The sequence below is a fragment of the Drosophila miranda genome, chromosome 3 (assembly GCF_003369915.1).
Source record: "Drosophila miranda strain MSH22 chromosome 3, D.miranda_PacBio2.1, whole genome shotgun sequence".
In the NCBI taxonomy this organism is placed as follows: Eukaryota; Metazoa; Arthropoda; class Insecta; order Diptera; family Drosophilidae; genus Drosophila; species Drosophila miranda.
The window spans coordinates 23,693,114-23,708,202 of record NC_046676.1 but is presented as its reverse complement, the minus strand read 5'-3'; the positions used below and the strand labels follow the sequence as shown (position 1 = coordinate 23,708,202).

The following is a 15,089-nucleotide window of genomic DNA, read 5'->3' as shown; positions in this document are numbered from 1 at the left end:
TGTTTGATTTTAGTTTAATCGTTTCTCGCTGGTGTATTTTCTTATTTGAGGATTTTTATTAGAGCGCCACATGAATGCTATGTCCCTTCTCGCCATAGCGCCGCCGGGGCGATTTCCACCGAAAATCCCTGATCAGATCATTATTATAGTGAGAATGAACCAATAAGATCTTGAAAAGATATAAGGAATATAAAGAATTCTTTATTTATCATATCAATCCCAATTTGGCGGAACATTTTGACCTCTCTTTGAATCGGTTAAGGCTCTCCTTGAACCGGTAGGCAACAATGAGTCTCATTCCATTCCTTAAAATTTGGTACTTTAATTACTGTACTTGGATCGACATATGGTGAAGATTGCAACTGCATTTCCCAACCATTGAAAAGGTGAACCCGGAAAATGTACGTGATGTTCATATTCAGGAAGAGGAGCAAATTCAGAATGTTATTCGGCGTACCATTCAGGCTGAGCCACTTTAATAGCCAAAAGTGCCATATCCGAACATGCTGTCCGAGGTCGTTTCTGCCTTCATAGCATTCAGAGGTACTGCCATGTTGGTTAGTTCAACGGACCCCAGGGACTAGTTTTAAAATTGGTATTGATAAGTTCCTTTTTATGTGATTGGGCTGGGATCCACAGGTTTCCCAATGTTTGTCAACATTGTCGTGACAACATTGCGACTGTTTTTTTGTTGATATTTTTTGTTTAAACCTCGTTTTAGACACAATACAATAAATGAGACTACTTAAAAGTAATTAATCTTATAGAAAATGTATTCATCAATGGGATAAACCTATGTGGGCAGGGCTGACGGTTTTATTTAGTCAGAATTATTCGACGGAATATCAAAATTGAGCAATTGGAACAATTACTCTCTTACGTTTTTGTTTGTTTGACCCTTTTCGCTAAAACCTTTTTCTAGACAAAATCCAATAAAAGCAAGTATTTAAAATAAGCCACTCAAGTAGAAAATAGGTTCATTAATTGCATACAATTATGTGGGCATGGCTGAGGGCTCTATCTAGCTAGTAATATTCGACGGAATATCAAAAACGAGGAATACGTATATTAGAACATTAATTTGTCAGTATATTTACGGTATATTTTTAAAATGAGACAGTATATTTTGGTGTATTTCTGAGGGTCCATTAATCTGCATTCCAGCTAAGAAAATAAATAAAGTGTAAATAGAGTCCTCGGGTGCAGGTAAAATATTCATAGCATTACATAAACTAAATTATGTTTGGGGCACAACCAAAAAGTGAAATCGATGGAACTCCATCAAACAGGTGCGCTGGCATTTGTTTACGGCGCTGCATGTATCCCCATTGGAAGATGGAGGTGGACAAAAACAACGCAACTGCATTTTATGGGAAAGTTGTTTTTAATTTTTATAAAGTGTTTAAAGTCAGCAGGAAGTTCGAGACGAAATGAGAATGAGAACTTATTACTGATAAGCTTTGCGCTTGTTGTGTTCTTGCTATAATTAAAAGTTGTCGTTCATTTTATGCGATTATATTTTACTTCGAAGCTGATTCCATTGCACGCATACATATGTACATACATTATACACAATACAGTCCATATACATGTGCATGTGTGTGTGGTGTGTGCATTAAAGCGAATATTATTGGTGTAGAATTTTGTATACTCTCGACCACAATCTTTCGTAAAGTTGCAATACGTTCCGAAGAATTTGCATGTTAATTTGATATCAAATCAAAGAGCTGTTCCTGGACTACAATGAGATCTCTTTTTTCCTAGTAATTTGAATTCTCTATCACTGAACCCTTTGAGGCTGTGATACATTCTGCGACATTGATTCAATCGAAATTTCATTAAAATTCAAATTTATCAAATAGTCTCGCTACAGTCCACAAACGTAAATTTGTGTACGCCCCCACATTCGTAAATTCTAGTAGTGCCATATAAAATCGTGGTCGCGTAAAGAGTAACGCTTCGTTCGTCGTCCATAGCCACTCGATTACGTTCTGGCAAATAAAGTAGTCGCAACTGAGTACGTTCTGTTTTAAACAATTCTCTGTATTTCTGTATTCGAGCTATTGTCATCTGTGTGCGGCGCTATTGAAAAGACACGTCAGTCGGCCTGGCAATAACTCTACAAAAACTGCATCTGACACGCATCTTTTCCATTCTTTCTTCGGATCTTTTCAGTGCAATTCCAGCTTAAGTTCGACTTGTAGTTTCCGCAATAAGCCAGTACCAATCCGTCTATCATGTCTGACGATTTCGATGGCTGCGAGTGCGTTTGGTCGCACGAATTCGCCATGCAGCGTCTTATAAACTTTGTAAGTTGACTTTCTCCAACACCGGGCTCCCATTTTGATATGATCCTTTGTGGTAGATTCGTCAAAACCAGAACACATGCACAGACACCGAGTGCATCGATGGTGAGTAGCTCCGTCATAGCAATTCCACAAGCGGCCTCTGACCTTCTCATTCTTCTCAATTGCAGTAAGCGGACGCTTGCAGCGGACTGGATCGGAGAACGATGATGGCAACGGCTTCTTCGTCGGTATGGTCTTCATGTTACTGGCCATGTTCTTGGTCGTTGTGAATCCGAGTACCTGGAGCCGTCTTGGTCTGAGGAGCAACACCAAGAACACTCGTCGCGACAACAACCAGGATGGGGCACCTCCCCCACCGCAGCCGCCGCCACCGGCTATCAACTAGAAGCCGGGACGCTGCTGAACACCTTAGAAATTTGCATTTTTTTGGTTTTATCATTACGAGCAGCTAGACAAATAACACAACACACAAACCACACAAGATTCAAGAACAGGTATCCCCCCCAGAGAGGGAGATCCATGCAAACGTAACATCCCTTCGATTGTTTGGCCCAGTATGGGATTAATGGGATCAGACAAAGATTAGATCAATTAAATAAACACACGAATTTTCTGTACTAGTGAAACACCGCAGACGCGCACACAGACACAAACATACACCCACACAGAAATACACAAATTCTGAAACGAAATTACATTGACTCGTGTATTGGCAAACTAAATTGTTAAAAACTTAAACACTACGGGCATTTAAATATGAAAAATTTGTTGGGATGTATGCATTAATCCTCGTTCTGCAGTTTCACCATCTTTTCCCGCACGTTCTTCAGCAGGTCCTTCATTTGCTCGTACTTGCCCGTCGAATCGGGCAGATTATCAAAGTGGATGACATCGCTCACGCCCACCCTGAAGTTACTGTCGACTGGCAGCTGGTTGAACTCAGAGAACTTGAGGATGGGCGTCCCCTCGAAGGTAGCCTTGAACTGCCGTGAGGCCAAGTCTCTTGCCCCGCTAGGCGTGGTGGGCGCCGACTGTGTTTGCGTCAATGTTGTCTGAGATATGGATTCGTCCGCTGTTATACTGCTTGTGTCCAACGAGGTGTTGCTCTCCAACTGCAACAGCAGTTTCTCCTGCTGCGCCTTCAAGACTTCTATTGATGGTGATTGGGAGCGTGCTTCCTTTTTCTCTTGCAGCGGCGATGGGGGTGGAGGTAGACTTATGCTGTTGGGCTCAGAGGCTGGTAGTGGAGGATGGCCTGATTCCTCTGCTTCTGCTTCCTCCACATCCATGTCATACTCGACGAAGTTGGTTTTCTCGGTCGTAGTAGGACTCGAGTCATGCGGAGCTGGCAGGTCCAACAGCTTCTTGCGTCTGTAGCCTTTGCTTATATTCTCCCCCAGGGATTTAATAAAGTTTTCCTTTAGCTGGCTCTTCTGGAAGGGCGGCACATTGTGATGTTGAAAGTCCTTTAAGTGTGGTTGCTGGTTAGATTTAACATTTTAATTAATTTGATTATATTTACATCGAAGAATCTGCCACCGGGTTCCACATTGAATCCCGGGAATTCCACAATTTTGTTAAGGTCATATTTAAAGGTATTCGCTACCCCTTCTTCGTCATCTGATTTCGACACCTCTGTACCCTAGGGGAATAGCATTAATGTTTAATCTCTTCGGCTGGCATAAGAAGTACTCACATCTGCATTGAAGATCGAAATGCCGGAACTCTGCATCTGAGCATCCTCGAGCCAGGCTGGCGGGTATCCCAGAACGCGCAGCCGATAGAACATGAAAGGCAACTCGTTGCGGTTGTAGCCCATTGCATGGCGGGTCTTAGTGCTGATTTTCCCGGGTCGAAGGTGTCCAAACCTCTGTTCAAGGTCCACATGGTAGCGTTCCATGCGACAGCTGATCTTCTTGCGGGCCCGTTGAATTCTCACATTGTTGCGTGGCTGTGGGCACTCTCGCAGCGAATGGCCCGTTTCGCCACAGTTAAAGCAGGCCGACTGGTTTTTGGGTCGGATACACTTGTTTACCGCCTCGGCCTTCAGTTTCTTTCGTGCTTCAGTGTCTTCGTCGAGTACATCTGTATTCGAGCGCTTGTAAGAAGGTACCTGCGAGACCATCAGCTTCGGAGTAGGCGATGTGTCGATCATAAAGTCATTTGAAGTGTCCAGATCCGGAGATGAAGGCGATTGCGGTTTCTTAACGCCTCCGTCGTAAGCGCCTATTACCAGCTCTTCTGCGTTTGTCCTGTAATCTAGGTGACGGCCCGCAAAACCAGCTTCCAATACATCCAACATTTTGTGGTGAAGACTGGCAAAGTGCTCCTTGTTGCAAAACTTTACTTCGAACACCAAGCCATCGTTTTGGTTGTTCTCCTGGGAGGAAATGGGTTTATAATTTACTCTAACACTCAGAATATACACACAAATATATACCTGAGTTCGTAGACTCGGATTGTCATCTGTTGTTGGTAACATATCGGTGGAGGGGCTTGTGTCCGCCACGGCCACAACCACAATTTCTGAATCGTCCAACTCGCCATCTTCCATGTCTACTTCTATGATTTCCCCGCTGGGCTGCGTATCGTCGAGCACTATAACAGAATCGTCCATTTCTTTTAACCTGTTAATTTTATTTTTGTTTGGAATTTTTATTATTTTCAGTGTGATACCGTCCGACCGTCAGAAATACACCGAAATATACTGTCTCATTTTAAAAATATACCGTAAATATACTGACGAATTCAAGTTATGTTTTACATATTCCTCGTTTTTGATCTTCCGTGGAATATTCTCAGCTATATAAAACATTTAGCCATGCCCACATAGTTTTATACGATTCATGAATCATTTTTCTACTTGAGTAGCATAATTTAAATAATTGCTTTTATTGGATTTCAATATAACGTTGAAAATGAAAATTAATAGATTGATGAAATTAACAAAATATACCATTAAATAAACTGTCACTTTGATGTGATGGCCGAAGAACCAAAATATACCGTCTCAGTTTTAAAATATGCCGTAAATATACCGATGAAAAAACCAACTTAACCCACTTAAGCCCTCTGTATTTAAACAGGTGTTAACTTTGAGCGCCAATCCAGATGAATAAATAATACATTTTAATAAAACCTGCCTATTGAAGTTCCTATGCCGTATGTTGTTTAATATACCTTTATTCATATTACCTCATTCACATGTAGTTGAATAGTTCCATGTTTACAAATTAATCCAATAATTAATCATGGTTGTTTCAGGATACACACATTTTCAAATGGTAAAGGAACGGAAGTCCGAGAGCAACAAAACAACACAAAATTTGAGCTTGGTGGTTCCGTTAATCTATATATTTACATATGTATGTACTATATCCCACAAATCTACCCATGGATATTTTCGGCACAATAAAAATATCACCTTTAAAATTCGCTTTATTGCGCCTAGCACTATGTACAAAAAGAAGAAAACAATATAACAATTATTAAGATGAATATTATACATAAAACAAAATTGCTTAAAAAACTATTACAAGACGACTCTGTATGCCATAGAGGAATGATTGGAAAGTCTCAATGACTAAATGTTAGGTGTTACGAGTATAAATCTAAAACGAATCGTCCCGAACTAAAACAACAAAGAATACAATTGACAGCCAATGCGTTTGCATACATTAGATACCATATAGGCTCCCGCCGAAATAGTCACAAACAGTGTCAGCCAGCCCAGAAATGTGAATTCCCCCACGCGAGGACGTATGTGCTGCTGAAGTCCGAGCCATCCGCCATTGTCTATCAGCCAGTACACCAGATCGTCCTCAATTATCTCGGCCAGGCCATCCACAAGGCATTGCAAGTAGTCGTAGTGGCCCTGGCGCACACAGTCGATGGCAAAGCCGCCACAGACCGAAAATATTGAGATGATCTTGCCCCAGGTAATGCTCGACCGGAAGAGATCCTTGGCCACCAAATTGAGCAGCATGGGGGCCATATCACCGTCCTCCAGCTCACCAAACGGAGCTCTCGATAGCTGCCTGGATATGTTTGTGTAGACACGCGGGTGCATTCGCTCCAGTTCCTCGCCCATCTGTGGATAGATTAAAAATTGGTTGATTTACGCAGAGAATAGGTGGGCCTGCTAGTACTCACGCTGTTGAGGGCGGGAAACACTTCGTAGACCACATGGGAAGAGGGTTCCAGTATGTTTCGCAGTCTTTGTATCACCTTCCGATTGAGGACGCCGGCCCGTCGTAGCCGCGCTCTAATATACTGGCCACAGAGACACTTGCCCTGAAACATTCGATAGCAAATGCCAAAAGTTCAATTAAAATCAAATCAATTGTCTTGCTTTGATCATTGCCCCATCCGCCGGGCATACGATCAATTGAATGCGTAAACATTTCCGGCTAACATAGATCTTGTTGAAGCAATACTTTCGGCGCCGCCAATCATTTCTACATTTGTACAATTTACAGCGAAATATTCGCTTGCAAGGGATGGTTTCTCATGGCTTTCGTATCTTATTGCCCCTTGGCTGAGGGACACCTGTTCAATTTCATTCACACCTCTTCCAGAGTCAGTCAACTGCAGCCAATTTGCGGCGGAATACAGAGCAGTACAGAGGTGATAATAAACAATGATAAATGTTTTAAACAAAAGAAAAGAAACGATCAGCACGTGCACTGGGAAGAGAGTGCCGCAGAGGACGGCTAAATTGAAGCAATCTACGATATGCAATAATCTCTTACAGCAACGGATACCAACAGATAACGGGTTCACTCGCACCCTCTCCTATGGTTCTACAATGTATTCTGTGTTCCGCCGGTAGGGAGTGTTGTGTTTCCCGAGTATGTGCACTCTATAATTCCAATCAATTTAGTAATGCACAATGTCACGGTGATCGCTATTGTCGGCAGCTCGGGTTTCTCGCTCGATTTCTGTCGCACAATTACCTTTTGTCACGCCAACGGCTTATGGCAAGCCAACGATTCAGCAATTGATTTCTTTGGCGCCAACTTGACTTGTGACATGGCCAGCCAAAGAGATCTCGCACAAATGCCCAATGCCTGACCTTGTGACGCTTGACAAGTCCATTGAGAGGCACCCCTCCTCAACGGCCCAGCCTGCCAGCCTCCTAACAGTTTAATCACTCACTCACCTACCACACTAATAAATCCATCATCTTGTTTATGGCGCTGCACCTGTGCGTCCAATCATCAGCAGCAACCATCTGATTTGGCCCCGGCCAAACACCAAACACCAAATAACATACAATTCGGATGACTTCAGTTGGGTTCGATGAATTCCCATTGGTGTGGGCTTTCGGGTGATATGTTATGTACTCGGAGTTTATTTTTGGAATACTTGTTTAATGCTTTGTGAGGGAGCATCTGTGCTGTTGGAAAAACCAAACTGTTTACAATAATCTGCGGGCCTTCTGGTCCCATTTGTGGTGTCGACAAGGAAACCTATAACTAGAACTAGGTAATAGGAACTTCCCTGATATGCTATCCATCAACTGCACTTCTTGATGGGGCGCCTAGGCATTCCGGGTAAACTTCCGCTGCATCCAAATGAAAGGCAAATAAATAAATATTTTACATTTCAGTCCACCTCACGGAGGTTGAGTAAATGTTTTAGAATACCTTTGCCTGCATTAGATCATATTTTATCAGTCGGAGATAAAATTATTTACGAGTACGTTATCAATTAAACCAAGACAGCGGCGACCTACTCGTATACGTCTTCTACCATTGGGCGCTCCACAGCAAATCCCCGAATTAGGTAATTTGGCAAACATTTTGGCAATGCAAATATGAACTGCTGTTTGTAGATCTGTTGTCTCCACTGCTCGTAAATTAATTTCAAAATATCTACTGACATCCACGAAGTACGGCAATTTGTTTGAACAGCTTTTGACTCGACTTGGTTAGAGTTTTTCAGCTTTCCAGTTTTTGTTTTCGATGATGCTCACCTGATTAATAATTTCCATTTTGTACTCCTGATAGTTGGTCATGGTGCGTGTGCTGCTGGCTAGTGATGATGTGGATGCGGCCCGGGTCATCGAGGAGAGGCCTGGTCCGAGTCCGAGACCGTGCCCGCCCCCGGCATGAAGAGATCGTCCGTTGGAAGGGCTGCTGCGCAGTGCCTTCCAGTCACTGGCCGCCGTGGCAATCGTGCCGCGTCGATTCGCCGTGTAGATCTCCAGGTCCAGGGATGAGGACTTGAACTTGGCCAGCTTCGGGGCGGTTGGACTGGTAGTGGGGGCCATGGTCGATGGCATCTAGTGCTCGCGGGCGATGCTTGGCTGCCTCTCGACAATGCACTGCCACTTTGGTGGACTAGACTTTGGGCTATTGTTGCAGCGGAGGCTGCTTCTGATGCTGATGCTGCTGCTATGCCACTCTATGCCTTCCCTTCTATCGCTGCTTCTCCTTCATGTAAGTTGTGTAATTTTGAAATTGTAGATTTTACGAGTAGACGTCTCGTCTGTCGCCTTGAATGCAGCCCCCAAGCTCAACTCAGCTCAGCTCTCGTTTTGCACTTTTTTGGAGGTGGTCGGGATCGAGCGCTCTGATAAAACCGACGAAACAAAATAAAAGTCGGCAATAAAGTGAAGCCCAAAGCGGAGAGCAGCAAACACGAATGAGACACGCTGAGGAAAACCACTTGTTGTTGGTGGGGTTCGATTTCGATCCCCATCATATACCGATGAATAAAACAAACTTAGCCCACTTAGCCCCCCTCTATTTAAACAGGTGAACAACTTGAGTTACACCGCTGAAAATAATACTATGTGTAAATTATTCTTGTAAATCCATCCTATCCCTCCTCTTTATTTACAAAGAAACTACGATATCTTGCACCTGAACTACGTTAAAATTCTTCAATCTTCATAATTTTCGTGGAGAGTATTTTAATACCCACTGGTCGCCAGTGGGTTAATCGTTCTCTATGCATGATCGGCAATCATATTCCTCGATTTTGATAATTATATCCGGTTAATGAATTTTCTATAAGATTGGGTAATTTTAAATACTCCCTTTTATTGGATTGTTGATAAATTAAAGTTTGAGTTGAGCAAAAAGATCAAGTTTTTGTGATAACACATAAATAGCAATCATACTGAAAGCTAGAGAGCTGAGCATACAAAAATTATGCGTATGAAATGAAAATAGGGTAAAAACGCACAGCGGATTGTTTAATTTTGCGGAAACTTTAAAATGATCGTGGCTATCGATATCACTTTTGACATTCACAGGAAAACTGCTCTTGCTCCAGTTTAAAACAGCCTTGGCGCCAGATTAAAATAAAAACTTTGAACAATGTAGCAATAATTAACGCATACATATGTTAATTACCTAGAATTTTTTCCAATTTTCAAGTTCAAAGGTACTTCTAAATGTTTTGCATGGTGATTATCTGAAAACGTGATCAGAGTCGGACCATAGAAAGTCCTTTACCACGAAGCATAATCTTAATTATCAAAAACAGCTGTCAATGCATGCTTATGCTGGGAGTTCAGTTTCCACCACCCCAAAGTGACGACCACCAATCTTATCTATTATCAAAGCAATAACAATTACTTGGCTTCCTCACACCTAATCTCTGAGAGCACGACCCAAGCAAATCAACTCCCCGATGGGCTTCGCTGCGGCCTGCTTACATTGTAATTGTAAGGCCCAACGATGTCTTCATATGTGACTGAATCAAATTAATTACTTCCCGATCGATTCTGATGAAACAACCGGACCTGGCGTGCACTCGAAACACTCACATGCACACATACTGATGTAAGATATGGATAGATCTCGTGGTGGAGGTCATAGTTATATGAGCTACGTAACTGGGCTGATAAACTTAATTGACACAGTGACTCCTCTCCGAGACTGTGAACAACAGCGCCGAAAGGGGGGTCTTCTCCAAATCTCAATCGATGGTCTTATCAGCGCGTCTTCACGCAGAAACGTTGTTTGTCCGCCGAGAATCGTGATTAGTTTCGCCTCATCAGGCAGATGTTCGTCATAGACATACATACTTACATACATACATACAGACATACTTACAGAAACACCGATGTCGACGCCGACGTCGCCGTCGTTGTTATGTCATTGACAACAGCGACTGATACTGATTACTTTCACAACGAAGGGGTTTGTTGGCGCCTCGCGCAATCCCCTATAGTATCATAGTATGCAGAGCACCACAATATAAATGCCTATGCCTTATCAGCTGCCGGCCAAATCCCTCACAAAATCAAGCAATTCGACTCGCCGACAATGTGCAGGGCACAGCCATAGGATAGTGCCTCTCCAGCTCTATACTATCTGTGAAAGCTCGAGCCCCTCAGTTAGTCAATGGTGAGACGCAGAGCCAGACGTGCTGGAATTAAAACTTGGCTATTTCAGGAATTTTTTTTAACCTTTTAGAGAGAAACACTGCTCGTCAAAATGATCAAAAACCCGAACCCCGTGGACCAGAAACGTCGCGTTTGTGTAATAGGAGGTAAGAGCCAATGCTCAATCTGTGGCAATCTGAATCGTTTTCAATTTCGACGAAATTTCAGCCGGCACTGCGGGTCTGTGCGCCTTGAAAAACTCTTTGGAGGCGGGACTGGAGGCGGTGGCCTATGAAAGGGGCAGGGAGATCGGCGGCACCTGGATATTTTCCGAGGAAATGCCAAAGAATGACTACGACGAGGTTCACAGCAGTATGTACGAGGGACTGCGGTAGGTTGATGGGACTTTCGGACAGAGATATGTACAAATGAAGATAAATGCTAAACTCTACTCGTTTTTAGGACAAACCTACCGAAGGAAGTGATGGGTTATCCTGACTATGCGTACGACAACGATATCGAGGACTCTTTCATTACATCCCATCAGGTTTTGAACTTTCTGCGCTCGTATGCGGAACACTTCAAGCTAGGCCCCCACATCAAGCTCCAGCACGAGGTGATAAGAGTGCGTCCTCGTTTGGATGACTGGGAGGTTGGTACCGACGTCACAGGCAGCATTCGGATTTGTTTTCGTTCGCATAGCCCACCCTTCTGCAATGAAGGCCACCCTACTGAACTTTATTGATATTTGGGGACTTTTCTTGTTTACCCGCAGGTCTATATCTGGGACCACAACACCAACACCTGCGATCCGGTCTACTACGACTTTGTCTATGTCTGCAACGGCCACTACACGGAGCCAGATATGCCCGAGGTCGAGGGAATGGATCTGTACGAGGGCAAGCTGATGCACAGTCACCTGTATCGCACGGCGGACAAGTTTAAGGGTAAGAGCGATTCTTAGATTCGCCAACGCAGCACTCAATGCTAAATCTGGAGACGCAAAATACTTTGTTTTGTTCGCAACTACAACAACTCAACAACAACAGTCTGGCCTGGTCTGGTCTGGTCTGGGCAGAGTCCCACTTCTGTCTTCCCTTCATAAATAATACGGGGCACTCTCGACTAAAGAGGAGATAATGATAAGGCTCTGCTCGGCTCGGCTCGGCTCGGCTCGGACTGTCGTTGACGGGAATCGCCATCGCCGTTGTCAAGTGTGTGACATAATGAGTGTTTTGGGTTTCTGTGGGTAGCCGTAGTCCGATGCACGTGTTAATTTAGTGGATGCGACTGATAGCAAGACAGCGAGCTATACATACATACATACATATAAAACGAGTGTATATCATATCATATCATATCATATCATATAACTTGAATTCTCTCCTTGCATCGTTGCAGACGATAAGGTGCTAATCATTGGCGCCGGTCCCAGTGGCATGGACATCACAAATCATGTCCGCGTGGAAGCCAAGCATGTCTACTTGAGCCACCACCTAGCCACTACGCCGAACACAGCCTTCATGGGAAATGTGACGCAGAAAACGGATGTGGAGCGCTTCACTAAGAATGGCGCCCTTTTTAAGGACGGCAGCAGCGAGTCGTTCGACCATGTGATGTTCTGCACCGGCTACAAGTACACATTCCCCTGCCTCAGCACGGACGTTGGCATTCAGGTGATAGACAACTTTGTGCAGCCCCTATGGAAGCACTGCATCAACATCAACAATCCGACGATGGCCTTCATCGGGCTGCCTTTCAATGTGATACCCACACACATATTCGACATGCAAGTCCGCTTCACGCTGAAGTTCTTTACGGGCCAGCGCGAGTTGCCGCCGCGCGAGCAGATGATCGCCGAGCTGGAGAAGGAGATTGGGCAGCGGTGGGACTGTGGCGTTTACAATCGCAAAAAGGCCCATCAAATGGGCGAGCGACAGGTGGGCATTGGCTGACACATAAGATCCTCCTTCCTGCACGCTATTGACTTGTTTTTGGCCTTTATTTTCAGTTTGACTACTACAACGAGCTGGCTCGTATGGCAGGCATAGATAATATCAAGCCTGTTATTCTTAAATTGATGAAGGACTGCGGTAAGAAGTACATCTTCGAATTGGACACATATCGCACCAACCGCTATACGATCGTAGATGATGAAAACTTTTTGAAGAATGGCAAAATTACCAATTAAGCCTGTTTCGCCCCTCCCCTCTTCTACTTTTAGCGTACTTGTAGTTGAATATGTATAAATAACTCAATAAATCGTGAATACTCCGAAAAGCATCGATATTATATGCTATTGAGCGCTCACTCGGTGCCGCTGTCTAGAATCTATTATCTTGGAAACATTACATTCAATGGGCTCCGTGAGCTCCATGTAGAGCGGATCATCTTGTGGATCATCTGGAATTGGGATTCCTTCAGCTGGGCAGTGTCAGGTTGCATGGTGGAATGATAACAGCAACCCCTGGTACTTACCAAAAACAGGAGGCAGAATATGCACAAATGGACAGACGAAAATTGTATCGGACACATTTCTTTTTATGAAATGATTAACAAAAAGTTTTAAATACAACCAATTTGGTATTTTACTACTGGAGGCTTTGGATATTTTTATTTGAAATGAATTTGTTATGAATACTGATCAGAACATTATTAAATCCTCGCGATTCTTCTGGCCAGCGTATCTCTAGCTCTATACGGAAAATAAAAGCAGATTTTGCAGTCAAAAGAGATTTAATCATTGCCAAAGACATTTTCCATTTAGTATTCTCCCCCTTTTTCACCTCTATGCAGAACAAGAACTGCAGAGGACAGGATAGTTCAACAGGAACTGCCACAAATTATATTTCAGAGGATAGATAGGTATACATTATCGGTAGTTCATGCTGGCAAGGGCCGGCATTCCAAGCAGCTGAATCACCAGAGCACCAGAACCATATTTCATTTCACGTCTTCTAATAAAAACAATTTATATATGTTCATGTATGTGATCGACGGAATTGCATTTCGCTAGCGATTATTAGTTGGAATTTGACGGATCATGTAACTGCCAAAAGATGGGCATCCGCTTACATTTCTCAGGAAATATATTTATTCTATTCAATTCGTTATAATTGCAGCATGTTGAGCAGGCTAAGCCTTAGTTTTCATGGCAGTCGCAAGTGGTCTCCCAATTCTAGCTGCAGAATTTATTTGCCATTTTGTTCTATAAAAGGCAGTCTCAGCTAAAGGCCTTTTCATTGAGTAAAAGAGGAGCCTAATAATGAGTATCCTTAAGAACCTCTTCATTCTTTTGGTGGGCGTTTCGGTCGTGAATACCTTGGTAACTTACCATGATGCCAGAGATAGGATTGCAACCACCAAGATACACACGAAATGGTTTGCGTTGGATTATTCTACTATTGGAGGATATTGGTTAACTTGGAGTGAAAAAATTTATGAATATTCTTCAGATAGAACAATATGCCATTATGAAGATAAAAACCTAGCTCCTAATAGCACTGTAGCGGTGGGTTTTACGATGAAGCCGAGAGCTTATTGTGGAATTCTTAGTTGTATTTTATATAACAATAGGCCAACAGCTCAGCTTATTTAGTAAGTATTCCCGCAATTGTATTTCTGGTTCAGTTCGATTACCGAACATCAATCTCATCCTTCCAGCTGCCAAGAGCCAGCCACTTTCGCTGAGTGCGAAACTGATGGCATAGATACGGAGATGAAATACCCCGAATGTTGCTGGAAGTGCGTCAAGTATAAAGACTGTTAGCTCTGAGGAGGGGCTAATATTTTTATTCCTGTTCAGATCGACCGTAATTATATCATATCATAATGAGTGCTGGTGACGGGATCTTTATTTTGTAAAATGCGAAAATAAATATTAAACTACTCATTTATATCCGATAAGTTTTGAGTGAGTATCTCCTTGCGCGGCTGTATCAGAATTCCTACGTTATCCGATTTTTCAGCCAAATTTTGAGGGCAGTGAATCGATTTCCTATTATCAAACATAGACGAGCACGGACCGACGCCAACGAGAAAACAAATCGAATTAAGGTTTTTTTGGATTCCGTGTTTACTTGTAATTCAAACTCAAACCGATCTATTACATCCGCCCGGAAGTCGCTGAAGGAATGAAAGTTTTTTTTCCTGTTTAAATCAAGGCGGCTTAAGTGCGCTAAGTTCGTTTTTCATCGGTATATTTTAAAAATGTGTGTTTTCGGAATACATATTTCTGAGGGTCGTCACACTGATTTTTTTGCCACCATGTCTAGCTCACACACCTTGCAAATTTTATACTGTTAACCCTCTTGTCTAATGCACCAATGTAGAAACCGTGTAGAATACCAATTCGAGATCAGCATCGAATTCCTGATTTAATAATTGGATAAAACTATGAGTTCAGAGCTGAGTGTCTTAGCTAGCTAGTAATATTCGAC

General features: G+C 43.0%; 4 protein-coding genes and 1 long non-coding RNA gene across 9 annotated transcripts; 3 read left to right on the top strand and 2 right to left on the bottom strand.

Moving 5' to 3' along the window:
* Window positions 1–1,102: 1,102 nt before the first annotated feature.
* Window positions 1,103–3,001, top strand: LOC117185703 (small integral membrane protein 14-like). Of its 3 annotated transcripts, none has more exons than XM_033391320.1 (4): window positions 1,103–1,206; window positions 2,176–2,309; window positions 2,366–2,411; window positions 2,477–3,001. In XM_033391320.1, the coding sequence occupies exons 2-4, from the start codon at window positions 2,238–2,240 to the stop codon at window positions 2,692–2,694; spliced, it is 336 nt and encodes a 111-aa protein (XP_033247211.1). In that variant the 5' UTR covers window positions 1,103–1,206; window positions 2,176–2,237; the 3' UTR covers window positions 2,695–3,001. The 3 variants fall into 3 exon arrangements, with proteins under 3 accessions (XP_033247211.1, XP_033247213.1, XP_033247212.1); XM_033391322.1 differs by lacking the exon at window positions 1,103–1,206 and adding an exon at window positions 1,911–2,017; XM_033391321.1 differs by lacking the exon at window positions 1,103–1,206 and adding an exon at window positions 2,006–2,097.
* On the bottom strand, window positions 3,002–4,997 carry LOC108160286 (zinc finger CCHC domain-containing protein 8 homolog). The gene is made up of 4 exons (XM_017294174.2): window positions 4,750–4,997; window positions 4,006–4,689; window positions 3,832–3,951; window positions 3,002–3,775 (listed from the first exon to the last, which is right to left on the bottom strand). Exons 1-4 carry the CDS (start codon window positions 4,924–4,926, stop codon window positions 3,092–3,094), a joined length of 1,665 nt encoding a protein of 554 aa, XP_017149663.1. The 5' UTR covers window positions 4,927–4,997; the 3' UTR covers window positions 3,002–3,091.
* Window positions 4,998–5,727: 730 nt separating this feature from the next.
* Window positions 5,728–8,993, bottom strand: LOC108160519 (bcl-2-related ovarian killer protein homolog B). Of its 2 annotated transcripts, XM_033391566.1 has the most exons (4): window positions 8,655–8,993; window positions 8,287–8,615; window positions 6,462–6,602; window positions 5,728–6,399 (listed from the first exon to the last, which is right to left on the bottom strand). In XM_033391566.1, the coding sequence occupies exons 2-4, from the start codon at window positions 8,593–8,595 to the stop codon at window positions 5,941–5,943; spliced, it is 909 nt and encodes a 302-aa protein (XP_033247457.1). In that variant the 5' UTR covers window positions 8,596–8,615; window positions 8,655–8,993; the 3' UTR covers window positions 5,728–5,940. The 2 variants fall into 2 exon arrangements, with proteins under 2 accessions (XP_033247457.1, XP_017150063.1); XM_017294574.2 differs by having other exon boundaries at window positions 8,287–8,993.
* Window positions 8,994–10,565: 1,572 nt separating this feature from the next.
* On the top strand, window positions 10,566–12,945 carry LOC108160518 (senecionine N-oxygenase). 2 transcript variants are annotated; one of them, XM_017294570.2, is made up of 7 exons: window positions 10,566–10,672; window positions 10,742–10,817; window positions 10,879–11,041; window positions 11,113–11,302; window positions 11,426–11,597; window positions 12,052–12,590; window positions 12,662–12,945. In XM_017294570.2, the coding sequence occupies exons 1-7, from the start codon at window positions 10,670–10,672 to the stop codon at window positions 12,839–12,841; spliced, it is 1,323 nt and encodes a 440-aa protein (XP_017150059.1). In that variant the 5' UTR covers window positions 10,566–10,669; the 3' UTR covers window positions 12,842–12,945. The 2 variants fall into 2 exon arrangements, with proteins under 2 accessions (XP_017150059.1, XP_017150060.1); XM_017294571.2 differs by lacking the exon at window positions 10,566–10,672 and having other exon boundaries at window positions 10,679–10,817.
* A 938-nt stretch (window positions 12,946–13,883) lies between these two features.
* LOC108158329 lies at window positions 13,884–14,546 on the top strand. The gene is made up of 2 exons (XR_004472403.1): window positions 13,884–14,247; window positions 14,314–14,546. It is a non-coding gene; the product is annotated as an uncharacterized LOC108158329 (long non-coding RNA).
* The last annotated feature ends 543 nt before the right edge of the window (window positions 14,547–15,089 follow it).